General features: G+C 32.7%; 2 protein-coding genes and 1 long non-coding RNA gene across 4 annotated transcripts in view; all 3 read left to right on the forward strand.

Annotated features, from left to right (window-relative positions):
- LOC134702070 (uncharacterized) overlaps nt 1–25,974 on the forward strand; it is a 252,744-nt gene that overhangs the window by 43,438 nt on the left and 183,332 nt on the right. The gene's annotated exons all lie outside the window — the stretch shown is intronic.
- The window catches only part of LOC134702076 (uncharacterized), a 53,305-nt gene that overhangs the window by 16,205 nt on the left and 11,126 nt on the right, over nt 1–25,974 (forward strand). Inside the window, exons 4-6 of the mRNA XM_063563169.1 lie at nt 3,641–4,333; nt 14,859–15,046; nt 23,542–24,777. Coding sequence (XP_063419239.1) covers nt 3,641–4,333; nt 14,859–15,046; nt 23,542–24,777 — 2,117 coding nt within the window. The remainder of the gene's footprint in view (nt 1–3,640; nt 4,334–14,858; nt 15,047–23,541; nt 24,778–25,974) is intronic.
- On the forward strand, nt 15,818–20,246 carry LOC134702077 (uncharacterized). 2 transcript variants are annotated; one of them, XR_010104313.1, is made up of 5 exons: nt 15,818–16,568; nt 17,102–17,170; nt 17,935–18,109; nt 18,870–18,938; nt 19,706–20,246. It is a non-coding gene; the product is annotated as an uncharacterized LOC134702077 (long non-coding RNA). The 2 variants fall into 2 exon arrangements; XR_010104312.1 differs by having other exon boundaries at nt 15,821–16,340.

Here is a 25,974-nt window from a genome sequence, read left to right on the forward strand (position 1 = left end):
TGACATTCATAAATTTTCAGTTTTTACAAACGTATCAAAATTTTTGTAAGCTTCGTAAGCTTTGTCCTTATCATCTCGTAAGAACGCCTTGTCTAATTGTGTTATCAGTTTTGCCATGCCGTCTTCCTTAGCCAGATCGGCAGCCGGGACATCCATAGCCACTTCCCGTGTATTTCCCGTAAGTGTAAGTGAAACAGCAAGTGCTTGTTTGTCAACTTTCAAATCAGTAACTAATTGCCAGATGGAAATTTCATTCTTCCATGTTTCGTTAGTCATTGAGGTCAAACGTAGGTGGATTCTTAAAACTTGTTGCCATTATGATCTCTATGCTCTGCTATCATGAAAAGTTAGGATTACTCACCAAGTTGTCTCACCAAGTTGTCTTCATCTGTAGGGCGCTCTGCTCGAACTCCATGCAAATCAAGAATTATAATTCCCGCCACTTGCGGGTCTGACTAAAAACCAAACTACGGAACATGCTAATAAACGGAACTTAACAGACACAAGTGCCTGTGGTCCGACTTTGACATTTCAATGTTTACGATATTTTTTCTAAACTAGAACTTTTTTTTATTTCTGGGCCTAAAACAAATCTTCATCTATGGCCCATTTTAAAAAAGATATATCTTTCAAGAAGTATAAAGTCCAAGACTGTTTTTCCAAACGTTTATTTATACCAATATTGGTATAGATCTTGAGTAACATCATCTACTTGGAGGGGGCGGGTCATTTACATTTACTAAAGTCAGGTCAATCAGACCTCACCTTTGATATTTTTTATACACACAGTTTTCAGTAATGAGAACAGGACGTTAAACAAAAACACAAACAAATGTGTTAGGGTATTTTAAAAATTTTAATAACTTTCATAAACTATCCTGGATTTGTCCAAACTTGGACAGAAGCTTGTTTATTATCAAAAGCTAGAATCTAGAAGTAAATTTTGTAAAAAAAAATATTTCCTGTTTTTCCGCATTTTTTCTAGTTTATAAATGGACTTAGTTTTTCTTCCAGTTAACATTACATACAGTTTGCAGTTAAAGTTTTTAATAAATTTTGTTGAGCCTGCAACTAACAGCAAAAGTAGGCAAGACACTGGGTTCCGTGGAACCCTTACACATTTGTTTGTGTTTTTGTCTGTTTAATATAGAAGCTATAGACTAAATAAATCGGATCAATACTGAATTTCACAGTAGCAACTAAAAAACATGTAAAGGGGGTATTAGTCCCACTATGTGGAAGCTCTTGTTTGACCAAGTGATTACCGGGCTCTTGGTTTTAGTTTCTTGGGAGCCTCTTGCCTCAAATAGTTTGACTATGTAAACAGCATATAGAAATGTTTTCTTTTTTTCAAATTTTAAAATATTCCTTGTTATTTATCTAAGGGTGTTAACTCTATTCACTGTACAATCTTGTTCGAGATTCAAGAGGAAGAGAGAAAAAGCTGTTTTTGTACATTTTAATTTTAAGAATGACTTCCCCTCCCTCCAACCCACATGGCATCGGTCACTAAGAATATAACAATTAAAAAGCAAAAGCGATGTTACCAAGGGGGCAATGGAGTATCATAAGTCAAGCAATGCTATATACAAGTAATAGTTATATTATCAGGGAAAATATTTGAAAATATTTGAAATAAAAATATGCTCACAATACAAAGAGATATATCTACAAACAACCAAATTTTAAAGACTTTGAAACTTCATAAGTCAAGAAATGCTATATGTTTTTATAAATAGGAAAAATATTTGAAAATATTTGAAATAAAAATATGTGCACAATACAAAGAGATACACCTACAACCAACCACATGTTTTAGATCACTCCTTGTAGAAGTAATTGATCTTTAATTATAAATGATTGAGTCTCACAACATGCACAAACATGAAATTTGGAGACTGATCATATCCCATTCTAGCAAATAACTTGTATATCTTTCAGTCAGATTAGTTTTGAAATTCCAACTCAAATACTTTATATTGGGTTGCAGCCTTACTTGACAACAATAATGATCAGATCATCCCTATTGATTTTAGGTCAATATCATAGACAAATAGACCATTATTTGTTCACATATGACACATACTGAAAGTTGGGGGGGGGGGGGGAAATTGTTTTACCCCTGTCCGTCCGTCCATCCTATTATGGGTATATAGTTATTCCACCTACAGTTTGAACGTGAGGAAGTTTTCACTTTGCTGGCTGGCTGCAGCAAAAGTACGTACTTCTAGAGGACAAGTTACCACACGACCAATTGTGAAATTATATTCATTAGAACTATAGTACTTGTTTAAGGATTTTGTGATGGACAGTTAACGTAAAGTGAAATTACAAAAAACTTTCAATTTGATCTATTTATAGAACTTTAATAGTTTTGATTATTCATCATTTTAAAATAATTTTATTTCTTATGTATTTTGAGGCCCCCAGAATGTCGTGAATATAGGCCAAGAGACTTAAGAACGTTATGTTATGTAATTGTTTCCTGTACTTTTGCGCACACTTTTGAAATGTAACGTAACGCTTTTGTTACGTATCTATTTATCTTACGATCATAAAGCATCTCAACTAGCAAGACGTTATTTTCTTCCACAAGTATTACAAAGTTAATAACCCTCAAAATACTGGCTGTTTGTACATATATTGAAGGTGTGCATAATATTTGCTCTTTATGGAGATAGTTGAACTTTGTCATTTTTTGGGTATAAGCGATTAAATGTTATAGTTATTTTAAAATAATACTTTGCATCTGTGGGGGTATCAATTGTGTCTCCCAGAAACAATAATATCTTAAAGAAAGTCCTACATTGACTTTCTTATAATAAAGTTACTTCGGAGTGAAGTGCGAGGGTATCACTTTGTCTGGTGGTGAATTTGGTGCTTTGTTTTATGCATGGGGATCTATATAGCTATTTAGAGATTCTTTGAGAGGCAGAAATGAAGATTAGGGTTCACAGTAGCTCCTTATTAAGAAACTTTTATTTTCATCTTTAAATGGTGGTTACTTGAGAACCGTGAGTGATATGAAGTCATTAGATATGATCAAAGAATTAAATGACTTACTTAATGACTAAAAGGTCAATGGTTAATATGACCTTGACCTTCGACTTTGATCCTTTTTTTCAAATATCACAAAAACAGATAGAACATGCTAGACACGACGAGACAGATCAAATGAAATATAGAAGGAGTCCCCAAGGGTTATATCCAACCCTTGCTGTTTAAAAGGTTCAAAAATTCCTTCCCCTGAACCATATATTTTCCTGTTTGACACATCAAGAAGCATTAGAAGATAGATAGGATAAGTGCCCAGGAGTCATCTCAACCTTTTCATTATGGCTATAATATAACTATACAGATTGATAGACAAATTTAGTAATAACATCATTAAAGTGGAGTTAAAGTCTTATAGGATTGTAAGTATATTTTATTTTATCACCTTGCACTTTCACATTTTGACAGAACAATTTGTTCAATATTCTGACCAGTTGAACAATTTGATTTTATAAAACAAATTGCAATTTGGTCAAAATTTTGAATGAGTTGCAATCGGTGGATAGCAACACTAACAGTCAAGTCACTGTAACACATTTTAAATGAAAAACATAGTACATGTAGTTTCATTTTTTTTAAATTGTAGGCAACCATGAAGAAACTGAACTTCATGCAAGATTATTAAAACCATACGAAGAAAAAATAGCCAGTGAGGACAGCTCAGCCATCATTGAAGAAGCAGCCCACAAGAAGTTTACGGACACCACTTCAACAACAAGTTTTGATGAATCAAAGGAACCAAGAACAGTATTTCAGCCTAAAATACTTAAACCTCCAGTAGCCACTGAATATAAAACCCAACCTCCAGTAGACATTCAAATTATACACCCAGTAGCCACTGAACATAAAGAAAAAACCTCAGAAGACACTAAATTTAACTATGCAATGGGAGATCATGAAACTGTCAAAGACAACACCCTCATAACTATTTTGTACAGACGTGTTGATGAATCAACGGAATCAAAGACTTTATCTCAGCAGCCTGAAAAAATAAAACCTCCAGTAGTCACTCCAGTTGAACCACAAGCATCTCAAGTAGCCAATATTTATCATGAACAACAGCAAAACCTATCAATAGAAAAAGCTCATAAAGATATCAATTCCATGATGGAAAAATCGGAAGTTGATTTACATGACAAAGAGGAGTATGCCAAGTTGTTATTATGGGATTTTGCTGGAGATGAAGAGTTTTACCACACACACCAAACATTTCTGTCCCAAGATGCAATTTATCTTGTTGTAACAAAACTTAATGAGGCTGATGACAAAAATGCACAAGGTAAGTATTGATATGATGTTTGATACATTTTTATACGACTGCAAATTTTTTTTGGGTTCGTATCATGCTATGATGTCGTCGTCTGCGTTGTCATTGTCCAAAGACACCTTTGGTTTCTGTACAATAACTTTAGTTTAAGTGAATGGATTCTGAATGAATGAATTTTGCAAGAAGATTCAATACCACAAACGGAAGGATGGGGTTGATTTTGGAGGTAATGGTACAAACAGTTTAGGAATTAGGGGCCAAAAAGGGTTAAAAAACAAGCCTTTTTGTAGTTTCCAGACAATAACATGTGTGTAAGTATATGAATCTCTCTGACATTGTACCACAAGGTTCCATATCAAAAAGGGAAGGCTGGGATTGAGTTTGGGGGTAATTGCCCCAAACATGCAGGAATCGGGCAAAATAGGTGCCAAAAACGAGCATTTTTCTAGTTTCCAGACAATAAATTGTGTTTAAGTGTATGGATCTCTCTAAAATTGTACTACAAGGTTCCATACGGTCCGAGACCACAATTATTTCGTAGTGCATTTCTTTTAGAAGATAAATGAAAATTAAAAAAATCCCACCTGCGCTTTCTCAATGAAATTGTACTACTTTTGGGACAAATTATATCAAAATTATAGAAAACTGCATCAGCTCTAACTCAAAATATGGACAATTTTATGTTTAGGGCGTCTTGAAAACTTTTGACAGCTTCCGAAGTGCTAATTTTCACCCTTTTTCAGCTGGACCAAATCACTACTTTCCTTTAACATTCTGAACCCAAATTTTTTTACAGTGTAATTTCACCCCCTTCTTTCAATACGAGGCATTAAACATCGAGAAATAAATTTGGAAGAGGTATAAAAATTAATGGCAAGTAACCCACTGTCAACACTAGGGACTATATTTATGAACAACGAAAATCAAGGGACGACAATTGTGGTCTCCAACCATACTACAAAGGGAAGGCTGTGATTGAGTTTGGGGGTAATTGCTCCAAAGTGGGGGTCAGAAAGTTTGGGGGGGGGGATTTTTTTCCTATTTTTAAGTGGTTCATATTTTATTTTATTTCAAATTTTTTCAAGTTTCAATAGATTTTTAAGATCTTTGACCTTATTTATTTTTTGTCAGAAACCTATATTATGTAAAAAAATTGATCACAATCCAAATTCAGACAGTATCAAGCTTGAATATAATTGTGTCCAAATTTGCCCCAACTGTTCAGAGTTCGACCTCTGCGGTCATATCAGGCTGCGCTCAGCGACGCATTTTATTATTTTTCTAAACTTGAGCATGTTCAGAGATAAACACATTTCTGTTAAATACAGTTTTATAAATAATCCATTTTAAAGTATTTTAACTTTTATTATCGAAGAATATACATATGTTCGTGATGTTAAAGATCAAATTTACAAATGTTACACTCACGAGGGAATATTTTCATGATTATATCATGTATATGGTCTCGACTTGACAGAGTCAAAAGTCGAGATTAAGGTATTCTGTTTCCAAAGGTGGCGGCAGCATTAACAATATGTTAAAGATTGTGATTAGGCCAGGTTATTGGGAACCACTAAAGATAAATCAATGCTATTTGATATGTAGTTGTATATCTTTAATAAGCATTGGCACATCTCATTTCCATGGAGATTATTAGCCTTACCCCCTCAGTCATTGTCAATTGACTTTGAAATATTGAAACTTTTGTAAAGTTTACTGATTATGTCAGTTTTAGAGGAGCCACTTATGCTAAATCTATGATATTTGGTATGCAGTTGACATATTGAAGTTTGTAATTAAGTCTCTTTAAGGGAAATGACTCATGATAAGTTATTCATATATATGTTGCACAGTTGTATTAGCATTGTCATATCTTATGTCAAAGTTTAAAGGAAAAATCATTTGGCTCTGTAACTTCATTCATAGGTCATATTTTGCATATTTTACATGTAAAATTATTGCTTTTTTCATTTCCACATTTGCATTTTACTTTCAAAATACAAAGAGTTGATATATATATCTGTGTGAACAGTTTATTTAAATCATGTTCAATGATGTAAATTAAAGATTATCAAACATTTCCCCCCTTATTGTATTTTGTATTCAGTCGAAGGTTTTAGGATGTAAATTGTTTGGACTGGAAGGAGGAATACTAGTATATATGTCCTTCTGTCACCAGTCCATTTGCCTCTTTTTTGTTTTCAAATGATAGTTAAAGTTCAACTTGACAAAACCTTCTGAATGGATAACGTGCAATATGGTCATTTTTTTGTCAAACCACCAAATTTGTTTTAATTTGTAATTTTATTTCTCTATACAATAATCCTTAAAAAAATGGCTACTTAGCAACAAGTGTTGCAGCCAAGGTCAAATCAATAAATATGCTAGATATGCAGTATTAAGCTATCAAGATTCAAGATTCAGCCTGTATAACAGAACATTTATACTTTCATATACATTTAAATCAAACATACAATATATTGCAGGTGCGTAGCTACATTTACATCAAAACGCTACGGCGTAAAAATCATACTTTATCCTGGCGGCATTGCAATGTTTACAAAATGCATGTCCAGGCGTCAATCAGGCGTAAACCAGACGTAAACCAAGTGTAACTGAGGCGTAAAACAGGCGTAGAATTAGGCGTAATATTTGAATGAGTACGCCTGGTTCACAAAAAATAGGCGTAATATGCAAATGAGTACGCCTGGTCAATAAATAAACCAGGCGTAATATCCTTATATAATACTACACTTATTTTAGTTCAGTGTATTAACCTAGCTGTGTACTGTTGTGTATTTGATACAAACTTCTGTACTGTTTCTTTTATTTCTTATTGTTTGACAAAAAACTTGAAATATAAACCATTGCAGAAGATAATAATATATGCAATAGGTCAACTATATTTGTTGTGTGGAAATATTTTACGACCTACATGTCAGTCTGGCAGGTTTTTTTTTTTAACTTGACCTCAGTTTCACGGTTCATTGCTCAGTGTTAGATTTTATATTTTGGTCTGTTTTTCTTAAACTATAAGCAATAGGTCAACTGTATTTGGTGTATGGACTGATTGTAAGGTGTATATGTCTGTCTGGCAGGTATCATCTGACCTTGACCTCATTTTCATGGTTTATTGGTCAATGTTAAGTTTTCATGGTTAAGTTTGTTTCTTAGATACAATGAGCAATAAGTCAACTATATATAATGGACAGATTTATTGTAAGGTGTACAAAAAATTGTCTGTCTGACATGGTTGATCTGACCTTGACCTTTTTTTCATGTTTCATTGGTCAATGTTAAGGTTTCCTGGTTAAGTTCGTTTCTAAGAAACTATAAGCAATAGTTCAACTATATTTGGTGTATGGAATGATTGTTAGGTGAACATGTATTTCCAGTAAGTTTTCCTCAACCAAATGTTATACACAATGCTTATTACCACAAAACACAGGTCAAGTTTGAATTTTGGCAGCGTCACTATAACCTTTCTAGAGTAATGCCCCTTAACAAATGGAAAAATTGCTATATTTTTTCGTTTATGTTCTCTTACTTTAGTTGCCTCAACTAAATGTTATGAAACTGGTACACAATGCTTATTACCACAAAATACAGATCAAGTGTGACTTTTAGTGGGGTCACTCTTACTGTTCTAGAGTTATGTCCCTTTACAAATGGAAAAATTGCTGAATTTTTCGTTTCCGTTCTGTAACTTGAGTTAACCTCAACCAAATGATATGAAACTTATGCACAATACTAATTACCACAAAACTCAGATCAAGTACAAATTTGAGTTGCGTCACTTTTACTGTTCTTCATGGACACATTCCCCATTTATTTTTTTGGCAATTAACAGACGGCTTGGGATTAATTTCTTTTTACGTGATAAATATGTCAACTTTAATAGATTGTTATGAAACTTGGAAATAAGTAAATCTTTATGATCAAGAAAAAGCATTTAAAACAAAGTTAGATTTTTTTTAAATCCTGTATTTGACTGATAAATGGATTAAATCTTCAGAGTCATTATTACACTTCTACACTGACATCAGCAATCCTAGGTGAGACACATGGTTCCAAGGAACCCTTTACGAATTTTTATATTACACCTAGCCATTTATGAAAACTAATTATTCAATGTGTTTATTAACAAAATATTTCGCTAATGATGGGTATTTAATGACAGAAATGCACTTTCTAGATAATTCCTGAGCTTCCAGGGGCTTAAATTTGATCCTTGTTTTCTGCCATTGACCTGCTAAGGGCTCACAGGCCTCACAATTTTTGATATTCTTGTAACATTCCTTTGGTCATACAACTCTTAACTTTTCTACATATTTATGTATATCCCTTAGTTTCAAATGATTAGATTGGAGTGTTCTTGATGAATTTTCCTTTTCTACATATTCATGTATATCCCTTAGTTTCAAATGATTAGGTTTGAGTGTTCCTGATGAAGATAAATGATTAGGTTGGATTGTTCCTGATCAGGCTGATGAAGATAAATGATTAGGTTGGAGTGTTCCTGATGAAGATAAATGATTAGGTTGGAGTGTTCCTGATGAAGATATATCACTTAGTTTCAAATGATTAGGTTGGAGTGTTCCTGATGAAGATATATCCCTTAGTTTCAAATGATTAGGTTGGAGTGTTCCTGATGAAGATATATCACTTAGTCTCAAATGATTAGGTTTGAGTGTTCCTGATGAAGATATATCCCTAAATTTCAAATGATTAGGTTGGAGTGTTCCTGATGAAGATATATCCCTTAGTTTCAAATGATTAGGTTGGAGTGTTCCTGATGAAGATATATCCCTTAGTTTCAAATGATTAGGTTGGAGTGTTCCTGATGAAGATATATCCCTTAGTTTCAAATGATTAGGTTGGAGTGTTCCTGATGAAGATATATCCCTTAGTTTCAAATGATTAGGTTGGAGTGTTCCTGATGAAGATATATCACTTAGTTTCAAATGATTAGGTTGGAGTGTTCCTGATGAAGATATATCCCTTAGTTTCAAATGATTAGGTTGGAGTGTTCCTGATGAAGATATATCACTTAGTCTCAAATGATTAGGTTGGAGTGTTCCTGATGAAGATATATCCCTTAGTTTCAAATGATTAGGTTGGAGTGTTCCTGATGAAGATATATCACTTAGTTTCAAATGATTAGGTTGGAGTGTTCCTGATGAAGATATATCACTTAGTTTCAAATGATTAGGTTGGAGTGTTCCTGATGAAGATATATCCCTTAGTTTCAAATGATTAGGTTAGAGTGTTCCTGATGAAGATATATCACTTAGTTTCAAATGATTAGGTTGGAGTGTTCCTGATGAAGATATATCACTTAGTTTCAAATGATTAGGTTGGAGTGTTCCTGATGAAGATATATCACTTAGTTTCAAATGATTAGGTTGGAGTGTTCCTGATGAAGATATATCCCTTAGTTTCAAATGATTAGGTTGGAGTGTTCCTGATGAAGATATATCACTTAGTTTCAAATGATTAGGTTGGAGTGTTCCTGATGAAGATATATCACTTAGTTTCAAATGATTAGGTTGGAGTTTTCCTGATGAAGATATATCACTTAGTTTCAAATGATTAGGTTGGAGTGTTCCTGATGAAGATATATCCCTTAGTTTCAAATGATTAGGTTGGAGTGTTCCTGATGAAGATATATCCCTTAGTCTCAAATGATTAGGTTGGAGTGTTTCTGATTAGGTTGGGGTGTTCCTGGTTGGAGTGTTCCTGATTAGGTTGGAGTGTTCCTGGTTGAAGTTTTCCTGATTAGGTTGGAGTGTTCCTGAGGTTGGGGTGTTCCTGATTAGGTTGGAGTGTTCCTGATTAGGTTGGAGTGATCCTGATTTAGGTTGGAGTGTTCCTGATGGAGATAAATCCTGAAAAGTGCTTCTGATGCAAGAAATTTATAAAGTGTTGTTTCATTTATCTTGTACATTTGCTTTATGGATTAATACATGTACACCAAATATCTTTTATGTTCAATTATATTCTAAGATTTTGCCTCTTATCGTGTGTAAATTAAGTATAAACATGAAGAAAAAAATTTCCTGCTTGAGCTGTCTTCAAAGATCTTGACCGATTTCAATTTTTTTTTTAAATATAAACAATGCTTGGAGATACTTTGCATTTAGGTATTATTGGACGTAATTTGAAACTTTTGCATTCTACCAGAGAACCTTGATCTATCTTTGTACCCCTACTCAGAAAGAGTGAATGTAAACGGAGTATTTCCTGTCGCTCTGTTAGTCGTCCCATGAAATTTTCATTTGAGGGGGTTATGGTCCCAACAGTTTAGGAATTAGGGGCCAAAAAGGGCCCAAATAAGCATTGGGTTTGGTGGGGGGGGGGGGGGGGGGGGGGGGGGGGGGGTTATGGCTCAAACTGTTTAGGAAGTACAATACATAATTTAAAAGCAGTGTAAGGGAGGTCTTTCAAACACAACATTTTGAATTACGTCTCTTACACTGCTTTTAAATTATGTATAAAGAAATGTTGTATTGGTTTGAGGTGATTAGCTGTCAATTTATTTTTAGAAGTTACTATTTTAAATATGCTGATGCATGTAATTTAATTTTAGGCATGATTATGTATGTCATTTTCTATTATAAGAATTATGATGTATTTAAACGGATTTTTATGGTTGCAAACTCCATTTGAAATTTGAATTGTGATTATGACCACTACTTTGAAGGAAAGAATTTTTTTATTAGAAAAGGGGGGGGGGGGGGCGGTGAAAAAAAATTGGAGGGACAATTTGTTCAGAAATTAAAAAGATTTTTTTTTTTATTATTGGGCGTAATTAGAAACTGATGCATTCTACAAGAGAACCTTGATCTATCTTTTTACCCCTACTCAGAAAGAGTGAATATATACAGTGTATTCCCTGTTACTCTATTAGTCGTCCCTTGAAATTTTTATAAGGTTCCCGTCATTTTGTATCAGACTTGCGTAATATATTACACATTCTTTGCTCTTCAACATCCTTTAACAGAATTGTCATATATTTTTACACATACTGTTCATGTGTAATGAAATTTTCATTTGTTTGTTTTTTTGTGGGAAATACAAGTCAGAGCGGGGGTCAGAGCTTCCTGGTATTGTAATCAGGCTTCATGGCAAATTACTATCATATAGCCGGTTATTTTCGCAGGGGTGTTTATTTTTGCGGATAAATGAAAATATCGAAAATAAATTCCACAAAAATATATGCGGTATAGGTTAGTTTTAACAACATAAATGCCAAAGGACATTGCACATACATGTATTTTATAAAATGACTGTCAAGTGTGTATAGGTGTAATACCACCATTGATTTTCCCCTATTAGTCTTTGTTAAATTTGCTCTTTTCAAAAAATTTTGCAGAATTTATCTTTGTTTTAAATAAATACTTGGCATGAGTAAAGCATGTAAAGTTTTATCCTGTCCAGTTCTATAGAAAAAGTTTCACATAACATTTCATTGCATATAAGAAAATAACCATCATTGGAAGTTAACCAATCAAATTTCTCCCCTTATTCTATTTGTGTACAAGGTTTAGTCACCATGTAACCTCAAGATTACAAAATTTTCTATAGAAATCACAAATAAAAAATAATGGTGTTTTGAAATACCCAAGACATATGTTTATGACACAGAAATAGTTTTACTGCAATAAAATGTAGGATTAATTACCTACAACGGTCAAATTCAAGGGAATATTTTTTTAGACCTACTTTCGTATGCAACTGGATGTGACGTGACGTACCATGATTTGGTGGTATTACACCTAAACCCTTATCAATTAGTGTCAAATAGATTAAGAGTGTAAGGTACTCTATCAGGTAATTACCCTTATTAATTAGTGTCAAATTACATAAGAGTTGTAAGTCACTCTTGATAATTTTATAACCTAATTAGTAAGTACAAAGGTCCGGTCAATTTCGTAACTAATCAACCTTAAAATTTAAAGAAGTATGTATACCTGTGACAAATATCTAAGTTACCTGTATTCTATTGATTAACTGTATCAGAATATAATCAATAAATAAGATGTCATTCTGGTAAAAAAATTAACCATAAAATATAGACACTTGCTTCTCAATTTTTACAGCTTTTTATCTGCAACAATTTCAGTATCCCCCAAAATATTTAATTGGGATTTTAGAATCCACAAAAATAAAAGCCTCCAATTTTTTTCGTATACTTTGTTGCCTCTAAATCGCAAAATTTTACACCTGCGAAAAATAAACCGCTATACGGTATTTTGTGTGAGGTATTTCCCAATTTGTTGATTTTAAACTTCCTGTATAATTAACACATACCTTAATACAGGTTTTCTTACACATAATTATATATAATGATCATGCAAGAAAGGTTTGTCTCATTTATCAGAAAATACAATTGATAGCCCTGTGAAAATTTCAATCAACATTTACATGAGCATGCTAAAATATGTGAGGTCTTTTCATATTTATTGCTTTTTAAATTTACACATGATAGACTATAAAAGTGGCTTATACATTTTTAGCTCACCTGGCCCGAAGGGCCAAGTGAGCTTTTCTCATCACTTGGCGTCCGGCATCTGTCGTCCGTCGTCGTCGTCCGTCGTCGTCCTGCGTTAACTTTTACAAAAATCTTCTCCTCTGAAACTACTGGGCCAAATTTAACCAAACTTGGCCACAATCATCATTGGGGTATCTAGTTTAAAAAATTGTGTCCGGTGACCCCGCCAACTAACCAAGATGGCCGCCATGGCTATAAATAGAACATAGGGGTAAAATGCAGTTTTTGGCTTATAACTCAAAAACCAAAGCATTTAGGGCAAATCTGACATGGGGTAATTTTGTTAATCAGGTTAAGATCTATCTGCCCTGAAATTTTCAGATAAATCTGACATTCCGTTGTTAGGTTGCTGCCCCTGAATTGGTAATTTTAAGGAAATTTTGTTGTTTTTGGTTATTATCTTGAATATTATTTCAGATAGAGATAAACTGTAAAAAGCAATAATGTTCAGCAAAGTAAGATCTACAAATAAGTCAACATTACCAAAATGATCAGTTGACCACTTTAGGAGTTATTGCCCTTTATAGTCAATTTTTAACCATTTTTCGTAAATCTTAGTAATCTTTTAGAAAAATCTTCTCCTCTGAAACTGCTGGGCCAAATTGATCCAAACTTGGCCACAATCATCTTTGGGGTTTCTTGTTTAAAAAATGTGTCCGGTGACCTGGCCATCAAACCAAGATGGCCGCCACGGCTAAAAATAGAACATAGGGGTAAAATGCAGTTTTTGGCTTATAACTCAAAAACCAAATAATTTAGAGAAAATCTGACATGAAGTAAAATTGTTAATCAGGTAAAGATCTATCTGCCCTGAAATTTTCAGATGAATTGGACAACCTGTTTTTAGGTTGCGGCCCCTGAATTGGTAATTTTAAGGAAATTTTGCTGTTTTATATTGAATATTATTATAGATATAGGTAAACTGTAAACAGCAATAATGTTCAGCAAAGTAAGATCTACAAATAAGTCAACATGAACGAAATGGTCAATTGACCCCTGTAGGAGTTATTGACCTTTGTAGTCAATTTTCAATCTGCTTCCTTTGTTTAATATTCACATAGACCAAGGTGAGCGACACAGGCTCTTTAGAGCCTCTAGTTATGCACCTGTCCTAAGTTAGTTGTTCAGCGGTTGTCATTTGTTGGTGTGGTTTATAAGTGTTTCTCGTTATACCCCCATTTAAAAAAAAGGGGAGGTATACTGTTTTACCTCTGTCTGTCCATCAGTCCGTCCGTCCCATGAATATTTTCGCCGCATCTTTCTCACGAACTACATTACAAGGATTTCTGAAATTTGGTTTCAGGGTTTATATAAGTCAGCTATTCCGTGTGATGCGTTTTCAGATAGATCACTCCACAACTTCCTGTTAACTGAACACTTGTATCATTTTACACATGAAAGCCAAGTTGAATATTTTCGTCACATTTTTCTCAGGAACTACAATACAAGGATTTCTGAAATTTGTTTTCAGGGCTTATATAAGTCAGCTTTACAGTGTGATGCGTTTTCAGATTTATTACTCTACAACTTCCTGTTTACCGAAATATTTGGGCGGGGTTTCATCAGTGAACAATAGCTCACAATTTCACTTGTTTTTCCTTTTTTTTTTTTTTATAGATTAGAAGGTTGGTTTTCCTGTTTGAATTGTTTACACTATATTTTTATATAGTCATTTTGGGGCCCTTTATAGCTTGTTGTTCGGTGTGAGCCAAGGCTCCGCTCCATCTTGAAGGCCAAAATTTGACCTATTTAGTTTTAACTTGTACACATTGTGAATTGGATGGAGAGTTGTCTCATTGGTACTCATACCACATCTTCTTATTTATATTATAGCAGGATATCATTAGTAAGCAGTAGCTCACATTTGAAAGTGTTAATCTTATTTTAGAACAATTGAAATTGATGCAGGGGCCAATACAGGATGCATTTTAGATAGATTGAAACATTAACATTGATATACATGCTGCAATCATTATTTTGTAGAAATGTTTCAGTTGTGGATGAATTCAATACATTGCTACTGTAGACTTGATGATCAGCAAAATAAACCTGGAAGTTTTACTGCTAAAATAGATGAAAGTACTGAGACACAGGAAACAAATATTCTCGATCCACCAGTGATTCTTGTTGGTTCACATAAAGACAAAGTCAGGCTTTCAAAGGGAGAAAAGGTGTGTAAAGACACTGTTCAAAATATATACAATATAAAAAGTAAAATAACAAAAATACAGAGCTCAAATTCAAATTTGAAAGTCCTTTATCAAATGTCAAAATCAAAAGCTAAAACACATTAAACGAATGGAAAACAACTGTCTTAATTCTGAATTGGTACAGGCATTTCCTTATGTAAAAAAATTTACCCATATCAAGCGAAGGCAGAAAGAAATCGTTATTACTGTAAAAACAGAGTTAAGTATACAGGATTGAACAAGATTTAGATTACCATGGTGGCAGAACTTTGAACTGAATATGACCCCATCAGTAGGAGGGGTAAATTCATTGAAATTGTAATTCAATTAATATCCAATAAAACATGCATAATGGAATCGGCTGTCTATATTTTACTGGATCTACTTTTGTAAGGGTTGCATAATATTTGTAATGAAACCTTGATCTTAAATGCTTTCAACCTATCTTTAATCGTCAGTAAGATAAGCATGAAATCTCATGATCTGCACTCTTGTTACTAACGGTAGACATATAAACAAAATAATTAAAAACTGCACCCATCGAACACAAGTCCTGATTATTATAGTATTAATGAATGGGTGTTTTTATAATGGCCCTGTTATATGTCCAAGGTCTGTAATAAAGGTTGAGGAAGTCTGTAATGGCCCGAGGCAACGCCGATGGCCATTACAGACATCCGAGGCCATTATTACTGACCGAGGACATATAACAGGGCCATTATAAAAACACCCATTTGGGACAACATCCCTAATGCGCCTTGAAATGAGGAACTCAAAAGTCACATGTAAAGAAAAAATCTCTGTGTAGTGATATTGGACATGTTTCTATTTTTAAAAAATGACTGAACTTAATTATTTGTGGTGATTAAGAAAGTAGAGGAACATAGAATAAATGTGTAAAAACTATGGAGCTATTGAATGTGTTCAAAGTATTAAATTTTCAAAGAACTTATTGTGTTAAAAAGGGGATATTTTACCACAAGGAGCCGCATCACAAAAGGATGTTCGGGGTTTGCTAATTTACGGAAAAAGTAATCTCACTTCGTACCCCGAAAATTTAACCACATATGTGAAAATGTCACAGCTTCGAAACGAGCTATCATACATATCCAAGTTTGCGATATGGACTGAGCTACAGGAAAAAACGTTACCATTATCGCCTATGGAAAAACAATTAAAGATATTGAGCCTATTTACAAAAAGATAAATCAGAAGTTTCCAGAGTGATCTATGGATGATTTCACCTTGTACACCCGGGAAAATTGTGAAAATGATGGTAAGTATTTTTTTATTTATACCTAGATATCCCAGATGATTTCAGATAACCATTATAGATAAATACCAGCAGATACTCAATGAATTTTTCGCTTTTAGAAAGCATTGCAGGCACGGGGCTGAACACTTTTTTTAGGCACAATTCTAACTTTGTTTACACCCCCGAGAGATCCGAAAGGAATTTGTTTATGAATTGAAAAAGGCATGAACTAACATAATAGTTTTATCTGTAAGTAAACATGACACAATACAGTCTTTGTTATGTAATTATCACTCCGGTTTACAGGAATAACTGATAATCAAGGGAGATAACACACTCCATACGAGTAAAGTGAAATACATCATCATCATGTGCTTTTATCCAATAATGTGACCCATGGTTAGTCAGTAGATATCATATGCAGTTAATAAACAGACAAACATGTACATGTATTAAAGAAATCATGAATTATTATTTGTAATGCACACTAGCAAATCACAAGCTATTGTCTTTTCTCAGTGAAAAAGGGGGAGGGTCAACAAACCTTTCGAAAACAATATTGCTGCACCTTTTCAACTATTAAGCTAGTTAGCTACCACTCGTTGCTTCTAATATAAAAGATTTAAATGAAGGTTGATAAGCCACAAGGGAGAAGCATTTTTCTTTCTTTGCGATAAAACGTTCAAGAATTTGATTTTTGCTCTCTCAATAATATTTATGTATTTAAACCAAATAATAACATGAATAACACAGCCTGAGTATTTTTTTTTGTCTTATTTCAGTTCCAGACATATCATTACTTTTTAACCTGAGATGACAAACTAGAGGTTTTAAAAGGTCCTGAATAACTGGTAAGCATTTTGTTTTATTTGGCAAGCTCTAAATTGTTTATTTATGGTATTTATGCAATTCAAATTACAGTCGGTATGTTAAAAATATACTGATATGAAAACTGTTGCTATGGTCTTGGCATTAAATGAAAATGCTTGGTTACTGATCTTTTCGACTCCATATTTTAAGTTAAACCTTGCGGCAACTGTTCCTCATGTAACACTGCAAACTATAATTAGCATTATTTTGATATGTCGTTATTTAATGACGCCATACTACGTGTGATGTCACAACGTTTCCTTTAAAACCTCATGCCGATATCTCACTGATAAAAGATTTTCACTGAAATACATGTAAAAAACATTTTTTCTCAAATACAATTATGTGAAAGAACAAGTTTTGAAAATTTGCACTTCATTGCACTCTAATTATATGATTCAAATGACTTTTACAGTAGTTTATAGTGGTTTCTACAGTATAAAATACCAGGTTTCCACTGGCTAGAATAATTAAGTATTTTGGTGTTTTTTTTTATGAAATCTTCATTTTTGCATAATTTCTCTGTCAAAATGCACTTTTAGGCACCAGAAAATTTTATTGAATGCTTTAACAGGGTCTGTGTGTTGTAATTTAAGGTTACATTCAGATGTTTTGTCCTTCTTTTGACTAGTGAAGGTATACTGTAAGAAATTAATTATGCATACACATTGTATTCAAAATAAATAAATATAGTGATAAAAGTGTCATTGCCTTATAGTGCTGAAACAACTTTATTTTTTTTCAGAAATGGACAAAAATACACAGATTTATTCAGAATGTCATACCGATGAAGATCACATAAAAATATTTGGAAGAATCAGAACTATGGATTGCAATTTACAAAAAGATAAATCAGAAGTTTCCAGAGTGATCTATGGATGATTTCACCTTGTACACCCGGGAAAATTGTGAAAATGATGGTAAGTATTTTTTTATTTATACCTAGATATCCCAGATGATTTCAGATAACCATTATAGATAAATACCAGCAGATACTCAATGAATTTTTCGCTTTTAGAAAGCATTGCAGGCACGGGGCTGAACACTTTTTTTAGGCACAATTCTAACTTTGTTTACACCCCCGAGAGATCCGAAAGGAATTTGTTTATGAATTGAAAAAGGCATGAACTAACATAATAGTTTTATCTGTAAGTAAACATGACACAATACAGTCTTTGTTATGTAATTATCACTCCGGTTTACAGGAATAACTGATAATCAAGGGAGATAACACACTCCATACGAGTAAAGTGAAATACATCATCATCATGTGCTTTTATCCAATAATGTGACCCATGGTTAGTCAGTAGATATCATATGCAGTTAATAAACAGACAAACATGTACATGTATTAAAGAAATCATGAATTATTATTTGTAATGCACACTAGCAAATCACAAGCTATTGTCTTTTCTCAGTGAAAAAGGGGGAGGGTCAACAAACCTTTCGAAAACAATATTGCTGCACCTTTTCAACTATTAAGCTAGTTAGCTACCACTCGTTGCTTCTAATATAAAAGATTTAAATGAAGGTTGATAAGCCACAAGGGAGAAGCATTTTTCTTTCTTTGCGATAAAACGTTCAAGAATTTGATTTTTGCTCTCTCAATAATATTTATGTATTTAAACCAAATAATAACATGAATAACACAGCCTGAGTATTTTTTTTGTCTTATTTCAGTTCCAGACATATCATTACTTTTTAACCTGAGATGACAAACTAGAGGTTTTAAAAGGTCCTGAATAACTGGTAAGCATTTTGTTTTATTTGGCAAGCTCTAAATTGTTTATTTATGGTATTTATGCAATTCAAATTACAGTCGGTATGTTAAAAATATACTGATATGAAAACTGTTGCTATGGTCTTGGCATTAAATGAAAATGCTTGGTTACTGATCTTTTCGACTCCATATTTTAAGTTAAACCTTGCGGCAACTGTTCCTCATGTAACACTGCAAACTATAATTAGCATTATTTTGATATGTCGTTATTTAATGACGCCATACTACGTGTGATGTCACAACGTTTCCTTTAAAACCTCATGCCGATATCTCACTGATAAAAGATTTTCACTGAAATACATGTAAAAAACATTTTTTCTCAAATACAATTATGTGAAAGAACAAGTTTTGAAAATTTGCACTTCATTGCACTCTAATTATATGATTCAAATGACTTTTACAGTAGTTTATAGTGGTTTCTACAGTATAAAATACCAGGTTTCCACTGGCTAGAATAATTAAGTATTTTGGTTTTTTTTTTTATGAAATCTTCATTTTTGCATAATTTCTCTGTCAAAATGCACTTTTAGGCACCAGAAAATTTTATTGAATGCTTTAACAGGGTCTGTGTGTTGTAATTTAAGGTTACATTCAGATGTTTTGTCCTTCTTTTGACTAGTGAAGGTATACTGTAAGAAATTAATTATGCATACACATTGTATTCAAAATAAATAAATATAGTGATAAAAGTGTCATTGCCTTATAATAGTGCTGAAACAACTTTATTTTTTTTCAGAAATGGACAAAAATACACAGATTTATTCAGAATGTCATACCGATGAAGATCACATAAAAATATTTGGAAGAATCAGAACTATGGATTGCAATATGGGACAACATCCCTAATGCGCCTTGAAATGAGGAACTCAAAAGTCACGTGTAAAGAAAAAATCTCTGTGTAGTGATATTGGACATGTTTCTATTTTTAAAAAATGACTGAACTTAATTATTTGTGGTGATTAAGAAAGAAGAGGCACATAGAATAAATGTGTAAAAACTATGGAGCTATTGAATGTGTTCAAAGTATTAAATTTTCAAAGAACTTATTGTGTTAAAAAGGGGATATTTTACCACAAGGAGCCGCATCACAAAAGGATGTTCGGGGTTTGCTAATTTACGGAAAAAGTAATCTCACTTCGTACCCCGAAAATTTAACCACATATGTGAAAATGTCACAGCTTCGAAACGAGCTATCATACATATCCAAGTTTGCGATATGGACTGAGCTACAGGAAAAAACGTTACCATTATCGCCTATGGAAAAACAATTAAAGATATTGAGCCATTTCTTAATAAATTTATTTACCAACTGAACAAAAGTATATGTGTTGCTACCAACTTGATGTATCCTCTTACTCTTTTAATGACAGTTTAGTTTTAAAATGATAATTTGTACTTCACCATGATAAAGCTTTAAATATACCAAATATCCAAGATATAAAGTTGAAAGAAGTTATGTGTTGAAAAACAGGACGAACAGTGATCCCTTTATATGGTTCTTTATAACTCTTTAATGTTTGTTGCTGGTTACTAAATTACACAAAATACAAAAAGGTATTATACTCTTTACAACTCAATTTTATTAACTTTTTTAAAAACCCAGTCCCTAACTGGGCTTAATACAGACAAACTGGGCATAAATACAGGGCCATTACAGAAAAACAGGGCCATTACAGAAAAAACAGGGCCATTACAGAAAAATAGGGCCATTATAGAAAAAAACAGGGCCATTACAGAAAATATGTAATTTTTAATAAATAGTAATTTTTGGCAATAATGTACTTAGTTGGTTAATAAATATCCATAACAAACAATAATAATGATGCTTGAAGCCTGAAAAGTGCTTATATATATGGTCTTAATATTATAACTTTTGGGTTTATTTCAGGAATTAGAAATATATATTAAAATCATTTTTCGATTCATACTTGATAAAGCCTAAAGAAGATATCAAATAAAATTCACTCTTTTCTTACTTAGGAATTTTGTTTATTTATGGCTCCATTTTGTTTCCATACAAGAATAACTTTGATTATACAAATAAATATATAAACTAGTATCTCAATTGTTTGTTTGAAATGTTTTCGTAATGTAATTTGTACAACCTTTATTTGATATACGACAAGCATACAATGTATACATTATGACCTTTCATTTGATGTACAACAACCTTTTTCTTAAAAGTAAAAGTAAATAGAAATCTATGAAATTTAAACACAAGGTTTATGACCATAAAAGGAAGGTTTGGATTGATTTTGGGTTTTTTGGTCCCAACAGTTTAGGAATTAGGGGCCAAAAAGGGCCGAAATAATCATTTTTCTTGGTTTTCGCACAATAACTTTAGTATAAGTAAACAGAAATCTATGAAATTTTAACATAAGGTCTATGACCACAAATGGAAGGTTGGATTGATTTTGGGAGTTTAAGTCCCAACAGTTTAGGAATTAGGGGCACAAAACAGGTCCCAAATAAGCATTTTCCTTAATTTTTGCACAATAACTTTAGTATTAGTTTGTAGAAATCTATGAAATTTTAACACAAGGTTTATGACCACAAAAGGGAGGTTTGGATTGATTTTGAAAGTTTTGGTCCCAACGAATTAGTGTCCAAAAGGGTCCAAAATTAAACTTTGTTTGATTTCATCAAAAAATAAATTATTGGGGTTTTTTGATATGCCAATTCTAACTGTGTATTCAGATTCTTAATTTTGGGTCCTGTTTTCAAATTGGTCTACATTAAGGTCCAAAGGGTCCAAAATTAAACTAAATTTGATTTTAACAAACATTGAATTATTGGGGTTCTTTGATATGCTGAATCTAAACACGTACTTAGATTTTTGATTATTGTCCCAGTTTTCAAGTTGGTCCAAATCGGGATCCAAAATTAAACTTTGTTTGATTTCAACAAAAATTGAATTATTCATGTGTTATTGGGACTCTGATATGCTGAATCTAACCATGTATTTAGATTTTTGATATTTGAGTCCTGTTATCCAATTCATCCACATTGAGGTCTCAAGGGTCCAAAATTGAACTTTATCTGATTTCATAAAAAAATGAATTCTTGGTGTTCTTTGATATGATGAATCTAACCATGTATTTAGATTTTGGATATTAGACCATAAAAGGTAAATGTCCAATTTAAATAGTTTAAGTTCTTAGACGACATTAATTCTGTGTCAACTATTTAATCACAACCCAAGTTCAGAGCTTTATCAAGCTTGAATGTTGTGTCCATGCTTGCCCCAACTGTTCAGGTTTCGACCTCTGCGGTCATATCAAGCTGCGCCCTGCAGAGCATTTTATTCTTAAGTTTTAAGCAATAGGTTGACTGTATTTGTTGTATGGACATTTTTTTAGCTGTACTTGTCTGCCTGGCATGGTTCATCTGACCTTGACCTCATTTTCATGGTTCATTGGTCAATTCTTGGTTACTGTTAAGTTTATTTGACAGTTGTAATAAAGCTTTAGATTTAGGACTATCAACATAATATCAATGATAAGTAAAGAAGGCGAGACATTTCAGCGTGTGCGCTCTTGTTGTGTATTTTTGGGAAAAAATAACTGATAAAGAGAAATTGTATATAGAGAAATTCATGAGAGACCCTTATCATTAAACTTCCGTTGAGAGGACATAACCAATCTATATAGTGGAAAGTGAAGTTAAAGAATATTTCTGGCTTCTTTTCATTCTTTCTGAGAAGCTCAGGTATGAATTCAGCCTCATATGAATTAAGGAACAAGTTGGCGAGAAAATGAGGTCAGTTGGTTCCCATGGGAATGCCAATTATATGTTGAAAAACATGTCCATCAAACGTAACAAATATGTTGTCAATTTAGAAATCAAGCATCTTAATGTCAGTTTCAGTGAATTTTTTGTTTGAATCATTGATTTTTTTACAAAGGGGAAAATATCCCTTCCTAAAACAAGACACATTGTATCTATCATGTCAATGTTTGCCATGTCAACTTATGTACATATATATATATACTTTTTTCTGAAGAAAATTCCAAATTTAGAAGAAAGATACTTTTTTTAATTATTGGCTTCCAAGACAATAATTGGCCAACATGTTTTCCATATGCAGTTACCTCAGCGTGACCTTTCTCGTAAAAATCTGGTGATTGCAATACACAAGTGCGAAGGGGAAAACCAAATTGGCAGAGAGTGTCAACAAACGTAAACATCGCTCAATCATCGAAATAAACTATATCCTATTGTACATGTTATACACGTGCTTACCTCAATATCCATGCTTCTTTGTTAATTGTTTACAAAGGTGACAATCAGTAAACTTTGGCTTCAAAACACGACCATTAATTAGATGCGATATTTTCACAACAACACTGACCGAGTGAAATATTTTTTTTGACGATTATACGATATGGATGCGTAAAAAATTTAAAAAATCGTGCACAGAAGACTTATTATATATAATGCCTTGGTTTAAGAATTGGATTAACATTAACAGCAGTAACTTGTTTCAAATGAATTTAACAATGATAAATTAGTATTGACATGTTTTTACAGTTTCCTGTGTCAGACCTATTAAAGATTTTTTTTTTATTACAGATAGAGATCGAATGCAAGAAGCAGATTCAAAGCTATGTGAAAGATGTTTCAGATGATGCCTGTGGACATATACGATCTGAATACTTCATTTCAAATACAAAAGATGATGATGTTGTATTCCAGAAAATAAAACAGGACATCTTAAACTTAGCCAGAGGAATGAAATCGTGGAATAAAGAATATCCATTGAAATTTATTCAACTGGAAAAATGTCTTCAAGAGAGGAAGAAAGGGTTATCAATTCCAATTATAACCTTAAAGGAACTTGAGCAAATATCTCTTAAAACACTCATGCCAATGAATACGGAAGAACTAATGTTGTTTTTGAAATTGCACCATGAAATCAGAGCTTTAGTTTATTTTGAGGATCTTCCCGAATTTATTGTTTTAGATACCCAGTGGTTATCTGATGCCTTTAAATGCATAGTAACAGCAAAGAAATTTCAATCAGATATCAGCAGACATAGAATGAAGGACAAATTGGAAGATTTAAATCTTAGAGGAATATTGCATAGTGAAGTTTTAGAAGATATTTTTAACAATGAAAAAAACATTTTGAGCAAACATGATAGACATAAAGATGCTATCCTGAATATTATGGAGAAGTTTGATATTATCATATGTGTAACCATTGACGATGCTGATGAAAAACCTTGCTACTATGTACCTTGCATGGTCAAATCAAAACCAGAATATGACATATATGAAATGTTTAATGTTACCAAAGATACTTGTAAGAAATCCACCTGGTTATGTTTCAAGTTTAGGTTTCTTCCACCACATCTAATTAATCATTTAATTGCTGCACTGAGCAGGAAGTATAGAGTTGCAGAAGTTGCTGCTACTAAACAGGATAAAAAGCAAATTGCCCTTTTCAGTGGAACTGCTGTATTTGAGTTACAGATGATAACAAAATTAAGAAAATTACTCGTTATAAAATGTCCAAATGCTATTCAAATTCAAGTTTTGCAATTTGGGGAACAAATTGAAAGAGGTTTGTACAAATACATTGCTGACTTTATGACAGAGGAAATAATCAAGATAATAAGCACAAGATTTAAGATGCCCAATGTAAAATTTGAGAAAAAGTGGGAATGTGGCCAAACAAAACCAGAGTCTGTAACAGGATCAAATGACTTTTGTGAAGATCAGGATACAAAATATTATTGTGAGACATGTAAAATTACACACGAGTTCACTGGTGAATGGTCAGATCTACAACATGGAACAGTTGATGTAAGTAAAAGATTTATTTATGTTTGATGAGTTTTACATAGAAAATTTGTATTAAGGTCAAGGAACAGTAAATGGGCTATGTCACAGATTTTGCTAAAAATTTGTATACGACCTTGGCTCGTTGAACTACAACTGAAAATCGAAAAAATAATACATTTATCTCTTTTATTATCTGAAAAATTGCAGATTGATTTCTTTTGATATGGGTGAATATTTGTATAGAAAGCACATAAAATCGGCGACAAACCTTCTAAAATTTGTCTTAAAATCGCCAAATCTCTAATTCTACTCCATAGATTTTTCTTAAAAAACTATATATTGTTGACACAAAAAGACGTTACAATTATTTCGACGTTTTGTTGGTTTTTTTCCCAAATAACGCAACTTTGAATGATGTATACCGTAAAAACGAAGTCGGTGACCCTATCTTTATTTTGCATCATTATAACGGAAATTTATGTATCAACAACATATAGTTTTTTAAGAAAAATCTATGGAGTAGAATTAGAGATTTGGCGATTTTAAGACAAATTTTAGAAGGGTTTTCGCCGATTTTATGTGCTTTCTATACAAATGTTCACCCATTTAGTAAGAATTCAATCAGTAATATTTCAAATGATAATTGAGATAAATGCATTATTTTTTTCGATTTTTATTTGAAGTTCATCGAGCCAGAGTTGTATGCCAAATTTTACTGAAATCTGTGACATAGCCCATTTACTGTAACTTGACCTTAAGGTAATTCAGGGGTATACCGCCATCTTGAATTGTACAATCACAGTACATAATCGGTCTAGTTCTTTGCCAAAATCTGCAAATTTGATTTCGATTTATTGATTACACTGATTATTTATATAAAGAAAACTTAGTGATTCATTGCGTTATCGAAAATGTTTTATCAGACAAATCGGACAACCTGTTGTTGGGTTGCTGACCCTGAACTGGTTATTTAAAGGACATTTTGCAGTTTTTGGTTGTTATCTTGAATATTATTATAGATAGAGATAAACTGTAAACAGCAATAATGTTCAGCAAAGTAAGATCTACAAATAAGTCAAACATGACCAAAATGGTCAATTGACCCCTCAAGGAGTTATTGTCCTTTATAGTAAATTTTTAACAAATTTTGGTAAATTTTTGTAATCTTACAAAAATCTTCTCTTCTGAAATTACTGAGACAAATTTAACCAAACTTGG

This window comes from Mytilus trossulus, unplaced genomic scaffold (assembly GCF_036588685.1).
Source record: "Mytilus trossulus isolate FHL-02 unplaced genomic scaffold, PNRI_Mtr1.1.1.hap1 h1tg000396l__unscaffolded, whole genome shotgun sequence".
NCBI lineage: Eukaryota > Metazoa > Mollusca > Bivalvia > Mytilida > Mytilidae > Mytilus > Mytilus trossulus.